The following is a 12,325-nucleotide window of genomic DNA, read 5'->3' as shown; positions in this document are numbered from 1 at the left end:
CATAGACAGCAAACAACATTTTGTAGGAGGGTATTAGTACTCAGAACACAGTTCAGAAAATTACTCTTTACTAAAGCATTTGAGCTTTTGAGAATATTAAGGTGAAATTCACAATGTGCATGAGCATCTTGACCCTTTCTTTCTACACCACCTGCAAGGTGTAGAAAGAAAGACTGGTCCAGAGGTTTGGTCTTAATTAAGTAGTCTTCAAATAAACTGCTAACATCTATTTACCTAAAAGCAGCATTAACTTGCACAACTGCTGCCACTAATATAGACTTAGTAATCCTGCTGGTGAATTATTTTAGAAGTACAGAGTTCTGGCCTGGGAAGACATGAAAACAAGATGAGGAATTGTACCAAATTTATGCTCACTGAAATCATTCGGGAAGCAATAGAAGTGTGTAGTGTATCGGGCTTCATTGCCTGGAGATGAGCTGTCACTTACTGTATTCTTTTAATAAACTTTTCTGTGCAAATACCCACCACAAAACTGCTGATGAATAGCTCATGCCATTGTGCCAATGAATATAACAGCAGTGCCTGTTAGAGCCAAGGACATCGTAGGGTCTTGGATACTTTTCTGATCATTACAAATGGAAATTTTCTTTAGGGCATGTTTTAGAAGTCCAGGATGTCACTGTATGAAAATGTGAAAGCTAAAAATAACCCTGCTGTGCCAAACCACTAGGGAGGTTGTTCAGCATAATCTAAATGTAATTAAAATGAATACCCTTGTTAAATGTCAAAGGCATGCAACCAGTGAGACAAAAAAATGAGGCAGCTAAGAAGATAGTGGGGGGAAAGTAACAGACACGTTCATACGTGGAGAGAGATACCGCAATGCATCTCGTGGCTGAGGAAACAGAGACCTGTGTCCTCATTACTTAAGGTGAAATTACCTGCTGAGCTAAGGCACATAAGGAGAACTCTTTACAAGTGTTATTAGCTGTCTTCCTTGCTTCCTGGTTTTGTTACATGTGCTATGGGAAAATGCCATGAATAGTTTGCATTAAAAGTAGTGCATGAAGGCGGCCTGATGCCAGCCTTTTTTTTTCTTTAGCCATTCTTAATACATCTGGATATAAATTCAGCAAAGTAAATAAGAGAGCTGCCATATTAGAACCAACGAATGTGTATCAGACTGTTAGTCTAGGACAAATGCATCCGTTTAGAAAATTTGCTCTAAAACTTGTTAGTCTTCAAGGTTAACTTGCCCCTCCACTCTGTATTTAGCAAATGTTCAGTTCTCACACAACTGTGCATGCCACAGAGCCTGTGTACAAGAAGTGTAGATAAGCTCTCCTCTGTCTTCATACTGCATTGCTGTATTGGTGTGTGACAAATTCAAGGGAGTGCTCTGAGAGCGGGAGCATGCCTGGCCCTCAAAGCCTGCAAAAACACAACTTCCCACTGAAGTCTGGACTCCAATTATATATATGTACAGCTGGTAGGGGCTATGTAGCTAATATTTGCCATAATAAAAATATAGTGGTTTCACTTTTACATACTTTATGCTTAACCATTGCTTGTTTCCTTTTAGGACTGACTTGCTTTCCATATAGCAATTTGCAAATGTTTTAGTGTAGTTCCTTGTTGCCCTTGCAAGGAAGAGCTCCAGGCTGATGGTTATTTGCCCTACCTGAAAATTCTGCGTGTTGCAGTCATGCTTGCCACAGCACAACTCCTAAAGCTTGAGATCTGAGATGAGTCACCAGACCACAGATGTTTTCACAATGAAACTGTGCACCTTCTAGAAAGTCGCTGTGGTGCAAGTAATGATAGATAGTGTTTTCATTTTGCTGCTCAGAAGGGTCAAAATGGCATGGGGAGTCCATGACAGATCAGTAGAAAATGTTGGTTCTGTAAGAAAATTTATTTCATAGCTTCAGGGGAAAGTGTGGGTGCTGTGAACAGATTTCCTTTGTCATTGTATAAAAATGTGTCGTTTGTAAGGTGATGCTGGATGTCAGGCAGTCGGTGCGTATGTGTTATAGTGCTTGGTATCTAAACAGTTGTTAAGCCAAACTTGCCCGACTGCTCACTGCACTGTGCTTAGATGCGTTTTCAGGAAGCATCCCTCTCAGTGCGAAGGTCAGACACGTTGTCCATGCTTCCTTTCCTTCTGCAACACAGAAAGGCCGGTCTTCACGGGGGAGATCATCTTTTCAGTCTCCTTCTTATGGCAAAGAACTATTTGTAGCGCACCCCTTTCTTGAGGGTGGTTGTAGCAGGATTATAATTATTATTAAATCAGACTCTCTAACGTCTGTCTCCAATTAACTGTTCTGTCTCTCATGTACAGGTCTTACATACAGCTGTATGTAAGGGTACCTGTTGTATGGGGTAGCACATCCTATTTGCAGCAGTGTGTGAAATCTCGGTGGACATATCTGGGTTAGTAACTGGGCATATTGGATGGTCTGCTGGCTCTTTCGGACACTCCTTCCCTCCCCCTCTCCCTCCCTTTCTTCTTCCAGCGATGGCCTCTCTACATAATTCCATTAAAGTGATTGTGCTCCGAGGGGTGGACTGAGGGGCAGTGCTCTCATCTTTCAAAGCAGGACCAATGAGCTATGTGCTTTCCACTGGGCAGTAACAAAAGAAAAGGTCTCTTAGAAGAAAAGACGAGCACAAAAGATCAAAATTAGGTGTTTGTCCAGGCCTCTGGTATTGCTTTCAAGTTAGCTTTTGAGGGCTCACTTTGAAAATGGTGAGCCAGGCTAGTTAACATAAGGATGTCTGCTAGTTTTAGAGTGTGTTGTTAGAATAATATTGGAAGAAAGCGTTTTGCTTGTGTAATTTAACAGTTCCCTAAAGCACGAGAGAAGCCCAGAGGCTGATCAAAACTGGTGCAGGCACAGCAGTAATGTGACACGGCCCATACAAAAATGGAGCCAATTTGAAGTCCTTAAGATTTGCTTAATTTCTTTTAAAAAGATTAGAGGCATTTAAATCATTCTGTCGCTTCTGTGTTCTCTAAAAGGCCCAAATGCTGGATGTTGGGAATTCATCCTCTAGCCCTCCCCTCACGCTTCTTTGTATAAAGCTGCCATTGCTGATTGTGGGCAGTAGGAGAGGTGATGTTTTTACTGCAAGGGGGTGTGAGGTGTTATTTGTCCTGGGGCCCTCGAAGGGGATAGCGCAGAGCTACAAAAGGGATACAGACCCTTTTCACATTTAGACAAATAAGCGAGATCCATCCAAAGCCATGGAAAGCCAGACTATTTAGCTGAATCAATTCATATATGTCATATGTTCTGGTTTCTACCAAAATAAACCTTCACAATGTTGTAAAAAGAACAAATCGCTTAGTTTCCTCTTCAGTTATTTGGTTTGCAAAGGAAAACATGAGTATCACAGACAGGCTTTGTTCTAACTGTTTAAAGTTACCTTTAAGTTGAAGAACAAGCCATATAGGTGTAAAATGTTGGCAATTTGTAACTTCTCAGAAACTACTTCAATCTGATATTAAAAAGTTGTTATTTAAAATATGTGATCAAACTAAATTGCAACTCCTTTAAAGAAAAAAGTCATTAAATATCATTATCTGAAACTTGTAAGGATGCTTGGAAATTACATATCCAGAGCCTGGACAAGATTTTAAAAGCCATAATGTAAAAGGATTGCTAAATTTGTTTATTTGCTTAATCATATGTACCTGAGCAATGTAAAAGGGCATTCTTTGAAGGGAAAAAAAAAATAAATCCAGTCCTGAAAATCTGAGAGGGAATACCTGTTTTTTTGAGGGGAAAAGACCTGAATTTGTGTCATCTTTCTACTTCCCAGCTTTATGTTACTGTTTGGCTTGATGTGCTTTTCTCTGGCCCTTTTGTCTAGTATATTTGAAATGTATTTGCTTATTTTCTTAATAAGTTTCTGCTGTATTTACATTACTTTGCTTCAAAAGTACATTTTTAAGGATAGTATTTCTCAGTGCTCTTCCTTTCCCACCCTTCCCCCTTAATAATTCCCCTGGACCTCTGTTGCTTGGAGCAGACTTTGGCTAGCCCCAGATTCGATGTCAAAGGCCATGACCTGATGTCAGAGCAGCCCATGCTGCTGGCCTCTTCTTTGAATAATTATCTGGAGTTTATTGTGTTGAAGGGATGGGCTTGGGGGCAGCGCAGTCACCCTGGAAAGCCAGACCAATGAGCTATCCAGCCGGACCACTACCCAACAATGGACCTGTGGGTTACACAAAAAATCCAGCAGCACAAAAGAGTAAATTAAAAATGGACATTTGGCCACAGAAGTTTTGTCCTTAGGACAACCATTTTGTCAGCCTTCTTGGTACAGTACTGTTTTGATAATTGAAATTGAAAGGAAAAAGGTAGTATTTAAAATCTGTACGTATGCTGGACTAAAAGAAATAGTTTATTTATCCCCTTCCCCACCTGTCAGAACCACCAGCTTGAATGTGGCTGAAAATTAGTTTCTATCCACTGTGCTCAACTCAGGACATGAAGACACTCAACTCTTTTTTCCTAGAAATTCTGTGCAGTCCTAATACTTTTAGAAACAAGAACAAAGCCCCAAATACTTTTATTTCTGTCAATATTTTGCTTTTAAAGTGCTGAGAGTGGGGATGTTCAAAACAAGTATGAAAGTATGCTCAGTATCCAGACTTAACGAGTCAACAGTAAAGGGTAGTAAAATGTCCATTTTCTTTGGGCTTCCTTATCTTTTCCACTCCCCAGAAAGGACTTAAAAAGTCTGAAATCCAGGTTGAGGATTGCTGTCTCTTCTTATCAGGACAAATGAAAGGCTGCTAGAGGTGGACTCACTGTTCTGGAGGGTTGAAAAGAGGGTGGAGGTGGGGGGGGGTTCTTTCATGATCTGACCTCGGATTCTTTCTTAATTTTATCTAGCCCTGACCTGTTGGCTCTGCTCTGGCTCCTTTCAAGGCCTTTGGAGCTTCACAAACATGCAGCAGCTGAAGGAAACAATGACAGGGCTTTTAGGGGTTGCAATATTACACTCTCTTGTAACCTTGACTAAGTAGCCTGCAAACAGATGCTTTCTATGAAGCGTTTACCAGAAAGCCAAAATTTTGGCTGTGTTTGTACACACCAGACACGTTTTGGGTAACTGTTCATTCAGCTGAAGCTTATATGGAATCCAAATTTATAGTTCTAAATCAAGGGTGTTACAGAGCTGTATTTGCCGATACAATATGGTGATGGAACCTGCTGTTACATGTTTTATGGCTATCTTTAATGCCGTAGATTTACTTGGAATGGAAGAATTGTGCGAAGACAAATTATCAAAATCTCAGTGGGATAAACATTGTTTGGTCTTCTGCAGAAAACTGATTTGAAGATAGTGTTAAAATGTAATCAGGACATATGCACTTCTTTTTTTATTATTTTTTTGAGGAGGGAGGATGGAATTATATATGGATTAAGATTTTTGATTGGTATCCTTCTTCAAGATGAGAGAGTTTTAATTATGTAACAGAACGTGTCAAGAATGGATTTTTTTGTTCCATCTTAAATATGGAAGTGACTTTGTTCTTAGTAACTTTTACTAAAAGAAGTTCAATCTGTGCAATCTTGATAATTTAAGAATGAGATAGTTGCATTTAAAAAGTACTTCACCAGCTGCTAAGCAATTAGAAGCACATTTTTTTTCTTTTAGATGTTTAATTGCTAATACAGGCATTTCATCTTTGATGCCTCTAGTTTTTCCAGCTGCATTCATTGGAAGTGCATGAGGACACCATCTGGCAGTAATGAGGTATAACTCTACCAGATGGAACCAAAACACATTGGTGGGAGAGAGATGTTCCTTCCTCTCTGCATGTCACCTTTGTCATTCGGGAAATGTCTTCCAAACAGAGAACCTTTTTTTCCCCTTCCTTCAAATAATGATAGCCACTATAGCAGTCATCCCAGAAAACCTAGATTTTCAGTGTATATATTTCAGAGGCCAGTAAGGGTCATCAGGAGCATCATTTATTCTGTTGTGGAACAATCCCAGCTTGTTTTATGTTTGTGTGTGTGTATTTGTCTCAGTTCTTTAGTTCTTCTAAAATATTAAGTTTGAGACACTGACTTAATGGAATTCCGTGGAATTAATACACCCACATACACTAAAACTAGTTCTGGCACAGGAAGGTATAATTTCTGTTACTTGTAGTTGCTTTGCCTGCCACTGTCTATTTACTAGACCATTTATATTTTTACAGGCTTTGGAAACTGGTCTCTGTACATTTAAAACCTGCCTAACTAAGAAATGTATATAACTGGAACTTATTACAATTTTAAGTTTTGGAAATAAACTGAGAAAAAACGCATATGAGTACTTCTGAATGCTGCTTCTCCGCACAATAAAAGAAATGGGAGAATTACACAGAAGCAAGGCTGATGGCAGTAGTAACTGAGCTGATGCAATAAAATATAGCAGTTCCAAAGAACATCCGTTCTCTACATCTGTAGAGCATCTACAGCTGTAGAGCAATAGAACTGGTAAGAAATTGTCAGTTCTTCATGATGTTTTTGCAGTTTCTGTCAGTATCTTGTGTCCAGATAAATAAGCGGATCTGATTCTCCCTCCATCCTGAGAAATGAAATGATTTGTCATAAAAACAGGATTGGGACATCTGAGTTCGCTATAGCTTTTCTTGCTGAATCTGTTTTTACAGCACTAACCTCAGTAACTGCTCTGAGCTTTCAATCTGCCAAGAAGCTAAACATAATCTCTAAAATTACACCTTAATGATGCACTAAGACAATAAAATAGAGAAGTGTTCTCATTTGAACTCTTACCAAGCTTCAGCCACTGAAATGTTAAATGTGTTTTCCAAGTTACAATCTATGTTTTAAATGATAGTTCAATGTATTTTTAGCTCATACTTACAGTATTTAGCTTTGCCATAGTCCTACTGTGAAAAGTTTCTAAACCTATGGACTTGTAAAAGAAGGAGAAGGCTCCCCCAAGCGTCTTTCTGCTAAAAGACATATTGGGGTTGAACCTGCAGGGCTCACTGCAGATTTTTATGGGAGAGTGAATTACAGCATATGGGATGCTAGAGAAGTATCGCTAGGGAGCTGTGACCTACCTACAAAAACTGTCATAAGAAAATGAGGCTGATCCTACTTTTCATTTTTTTTTTTAAAGGCAAAACAGTGGTGTTTGGAACAGTATCCATTCCGATCATTTTAAATTAACCATTATATTAATCATTATAAGGCATACTTAGCTTCTTCCAATGTGTATTTTATAGGAATATTATTACTAGAGGTGATATTTATGACCCTGATTGATGTGTTTTAAATTCATGTGTTTTACTATTCATGTGTTTTAAATATTGCCAGGCTTTGGTTATATAAAATGGTTGTAAGAGGCAGATCCATTGTGCTGTGTGAAGCTGTGCCAGCTTATCACATCCAGTCTCTAATGTTTTCTAAAAGACAGTCTATATACTCCAGAGGCACTCCTGTAATAAAATCTATGTATTAGCTCTGTCATGTTTATATTGACATCAGTGCTGGCCTCTTGCTTTGTATGAACAGTGTAGTTTTGTGTCTTTTCCACCAGCTGATTTAAGTAATGACAATAAAAACGCCCGTAAAAAGGCTGTGGGTGCTGTGACACTTACTTAATTTTATAACAGTCTAACGTAGCCAGCAGCATTAAAACAAAACGGAACAAACGAGTGAGCAAAAACCAAACAAGCAAACAACACATTCAACAGGAACAAAATAACTTTAACAAAATGAATCTGGTTGGTATATAGGCTAGAACATTGCTCCTGTTCACCCCTTGTCTGAGAACGAACCTTCAACCACTACACAAATGCTGACAATTGCAATCGCAGGAGAATTAAATGAAATGATTCAGTGTTACCAGGCTGTTCATAAAGATTTTGAAAATGCAGAGGTGAAATCTTGATGTGAGCTGCTGTTTGTTTGTTTATTTGACTTAAACTGTTTTTTTTTAGTGTTTGAGTGAATCACCATGCCCATCTTGTTTCTGAATAGCAGCGATTGTCTGTGGAAAGATGTCTGTTACTTCTGGGTCTTTTATGGGCGTGAATGATGGCCTCAGTGCTCACTTCCTTGATTTCTGAGCCTCTCAGCCTCCTGTTGCTGTATAATGTGCATGGATGGCGTACACTAAATTTGAGACTGTCAGCCCCTAGGTGGCCATGCCATCCACAATCTTTTATCAGTGATTTATGTGTAAACTATTCAGGACACCTATGCAGGCTGAAGATGAGAAAGCTCCTGAAGTTCGTTTTCTAAGGATATGTCTGGCTTTGAATGTTTGATCCAGTTGATGAATTGCTAGATGAAAGTGTTTACGCCACATTTGTGTTGGGATTGCCATTTAGGAGTAAATCATACCATAAGCCTGTGGACAAAACCAACAGTTGTTCATAATGCACAGAAGAGAGGTGACTATAGACAAAAAATATTTTCCAATATTTTCCAAGCAAGTTTTATATCATTTTTTTTTTAGCTGCTTCATACACTGTCCTCTTAAAATTCTTTTGTATTCTCCTTTTTGGATTTCTGTAGTATTTAGGCTTTTCTAGGCTAGTACATAATGCAGCCCTGCTCAGTAACTGTTTCAGTTACAGATACCAGCAGATTCTGTTTCAGCCATAGAAGCAGTAAGGTATGACAGCTCAAAAACTGTGACACCCCTTTTGGATTAAACCAGTCTTGCTGCCAACTGAACAGTGATGTCCTGTGTATGAAGTGGAAATAACTTTGATTTTTAGACGGTAGAGACTAGTTGAAAGGCTTTATTTTTAAACAGATTCTTCTATGTGAAGATAGTTTTTTGAAACTTCCTGCAAGAATTTTTGAAACTTCTTACAAGAGTAAGATGAATGGTATTCAGTGTTGTGCAGAATTAAGTAAAACACATTGGATCAAAGTGTTTGTCTTAGACATGTGAATCCTTTTTTTTTTTTTCTGTGGGAGTTAGATTTGCCTCTTTCTTCCACATCACATTCTTTTTCTCCCCAATCAAACATTAATGAGGAATTCAAGTTTAAAAAAAAAAAAAGGCAATGAGGATAAACAGACCTCACAGGCTCCTCATTCAGCTCAGCAGGGCACTAGACCTTAGCTATTCTTTATTTCACGGTGAAGGTGATCAGTTCTGGGTGACCACTTTCAAAGGGCATGGAGTTTTTGAAGGTGCTCAGCAGGGTGATAAATTGTCGTGTTTGTCATCATGTGTCTTGCGGAAATGCAGCAGGGGCCTCTTCTGCAGGAACTTGTAAAGAAAAAGATGCAGACTGTGACACTGGGCTGGTTGGATGCCACCTGTTTGTGTGGAATCATGTCAAAGGTCTGCTAAATAGTACTTGAATTCAAGTTTACTCTAAGAATGGATGAGAAAATCAAGTATAACAATCTCCAAAACATAATCCTAAAAAGATCTTGAAGATGTTTTGATGGCCTCAGTTTTTAATGTTGCTTTTGTTTTCAAAGATTTCAGTTATGTGCTAAATACCTGTATTCCTACCACAGGTTAAGTAGGAAGTCTGGGGAGGTAGATACTTCTGATTTTCTGAGACACGCATTGTAATTCACGTCAGAAAGTTACCATAACTCGATTTGGACATGTGAAAGTCACTTGGTACTTCTGAAGCGTAGTAATCTTTTTGGTTGGGCTCAGTGTTTTGAAATGCCCCTTCCCTTCAGATGAGGTTTTTTTTTTTTTTTACAGACTTCTAAGAGATTGTAATGATTTATATATATAATATCTTGCTATCCTTCTGAATTTTCCATGTTAAAGTTCCGTATTTCCACTTACGTTGTGCTTAACGTTATTCTTGGTGTTTTTGTCCATCTCCTTTTATCTGATTGCAGTTTTGTTGACTAGTAACAACTGACTTCATCTGTTGTTAAAGTGACGTAAAGTGAAAAAATGTTTAAAAACTCATTTTCCAACATTTGGCTATTTATATTGTTTTCCTGTGACACTGAGGAAAACAGGAATGGGCTTTTCTTGCCTATTCTAACATTAATGCTAAATTGCTAAATATGTCAAAGAAATAACTGAAATCCAACTTTAAGAGTTCATTTTGCTCTACACCTATATTTAGATTTCGGTAAAATAATCTTAAAAATAAACCTAGATGTAAACTGTATCTAGTGGTATTGAATTAAGGCTGATGTTAGTAACTAAATCACAAAAAGATTGTCTATTTCAAAATAAGCATGAAAACATTTTACAAAATGCATTTTTATGAAGCAACTGTGCCTTATATATGGAAGAACAAAATCCAGCTTTGTTAAGTTTGTATTGCTTATGCAGAGACTGCAGAGGGCGCTAACGATCTGACATAAGCCCAAGTCGTTTGTGGTTAGGAAATGGGTTCCTGTTTATTTCAGGAGAAAGGCCATGTCAAATCTTGGCTGAAATGAGAAAGAGGAGAGCTTATTTTGAAAAGAGATAACATTATGGTATTTAGTGCAAGGAAAAAAATAATCAAGTATAACACAGTCATATGACATTGGCCTAGACCTTCTTAAAACATTAATTAAGTATATAATTAATTAAGTAGTAGATTCATTAGCTGTCACAGTGGAAGAGGAAAATAATGTGTACATCAGTGCTGCTATAAAGTTTAGCTGTGCCCATAAGAGCTCATATGTGTGACCACTTTGCAAATCACCCATCGTATGGATGGATTTGTTACAAATATCAAGAGAGCAGGCTGCAGAGAAGCTAGCTTTGGCAGTGCAGCCATCCTGGTGGTTTGTACTCCATGCCATCTTCATTTATGAAAAGCTAAAGGCCCCTCTTTTTTACTCGTTTCCCTGTAGTATTTTTTTCACTTGGACCAAGGCCAGTGTATCACTAACAAAACTGAGGGAAGCAGCAAACTGCAATATGAGAACCCACAGGCATGGCCAGAGTAGCAGCAAACTGTAATATGAGGACCCAAAGATATGGCCAGAGAAAGGGAAGGAGGGAGACCCTTCAAGCTAGGAGCAGTGACCCTCTAAGAATGCCAGAATCAGCTTTCAGGAAAACATATGGAAGCGGTAGTTTTAAGTCAAAGGTGTTATTAACCATGACTGTTGTTTCACAGTATTATATATCCTCTAGGAAGCTTGAACCAAAACATTTCCCATTTCTTTGCTGGATCCTGTCTTTCTGCATTTGCCTTACTTGCCCTGCTTCATTCCAGCCTGTTTATCCAGAAAAAAATGTTGATTTCTGTGGACCTCATGCTGTTTGTTTCAACAGATCTCTATTACAGACTAAAAGCACTTTTACTTATGCAGAATGAAACTATTAAAAAAATGTAGCTCTGTAGCTATGAATGTGTGAGTTTGTTTCAAAGAGAAATGTGATATTTATCCTATTCCCACTGATATCTGTTCCAAAAAAAGTTATTTCAGGCTACTGGAAGCAAGACTGGGAGATGTAACTGATTCCAGCGCAGCCTAGGCAAAGATTTACAGAAGTTCATAGGACTGGAGGAGAAAAGGCAGTCTTCCAAACATTTAACCCATTTATCGGTCTGCTGACAGTAGCAGACAAGTTTTGAATTTAATTTGCAGAACATTCAGGTTATCTCGCTGCCTGTAGAAGTCTGAAAATCCTTATTTTTTGTCTTGATTCTAATTATTCCTTTTCTCTTTGTGCAGATCCTAGAAGAAAGTACCACGTAAGGCTGCTGGCATATAACAATATGGAAGAAGGTTACCAGGCAGACCAAACAGTCAGCACTCCAGGATGTGTCTGTAAGTGTTGTAGATGCATTAAGAGTTTAGTTTCAAGATTCCAGCAGCTCTTTTTAATCTATAAGTAACCACTTAATTCAGTGTAAAATAGAGAACCAGAAAGGTTATATGTGTGACAAATACTGTTCTAGTCAGAGACAGTCTCTCGTTTTAATAAGTTGCAGCTGAGGAAACAAGTTAGCTACCAAACGCATTTTCCTTCCCTGTTGGATTGTCTGTGTCATCTAACCAGTGACGTATCATCTATCTTATCAGTTCAATGTCTTGAACCAGATTCCTGGGTCTGAATGCCAGGTAATACTGAGTGGGAGCAGATTTGAATCTAAACCGATGGGTTCAGACCTGTCTCTTAACCTTACCAGTATCTGTATATGCTTCATTAAATAATTTATGCTGCTGTTTTTTCTTTTTTAAAGCTGTCCGTGATCGCATGGTGCCACCACCCCCGCCCCCTCACCATCTCTATGCCAAAGCTAACACTTCATCTTCTATCTACCTTCACTGGGGAAAGCCTGCCTTCACATCTGCACAGGTCATTAATTACACAATCCGTTGCAACCCAGTGGGACTGCAGAATGCATCTCTGGTTCTTTACCTTCAAACGT

General features: G+C 38.6%; 1 protein-coding gene across 3 annotated transcripts in view; it reads left to right on the top strand.

Annotated features, from left to right (window-relative positions):
* PRTG (protogenin) overlaps positions 1 to 12,325 on the top strand; it is an 80,189-nt gene that overhangs the window by 54,891 nt on the left and 12,973 nt on the right. For all 3 annotated transcript variants that reach the window (XM_080551724.1, XM_080551725.1, XM_080551726.1), the window contains 2 exons: positions 11,625 to 11,720; positions 12,137 to 12,323. In XM_080551724.1, coding sequence (XP_080407850.1) covers positions 11,625 to 11,720; positions 12,137 to 12,323 — 283 coding nt within the window. The remainder of the gene's footprint in view (positions 1 to 11,624; positions 11,721 to 12,136; positions 12,324 to 12,325) is intronic.

The sequence above is a fragment of the Anser brachyrhynchus genome, assembly GCF_964034855.1.
Source record: "Anser brachyrhynchus genome assembly, chromosome: 11".
NCBI classification, from domain to species: Eukaryota; Metazoa; Chordata; class Aves; order Anseriformes; family Anatidae; genus Anser; species Anser brachyrhynchus.
The sequence above is the reverse complement of the archived record's forward strand: the minus strand, read 5'-3'. Positions and strand labels throughout refer to the sequence as shown.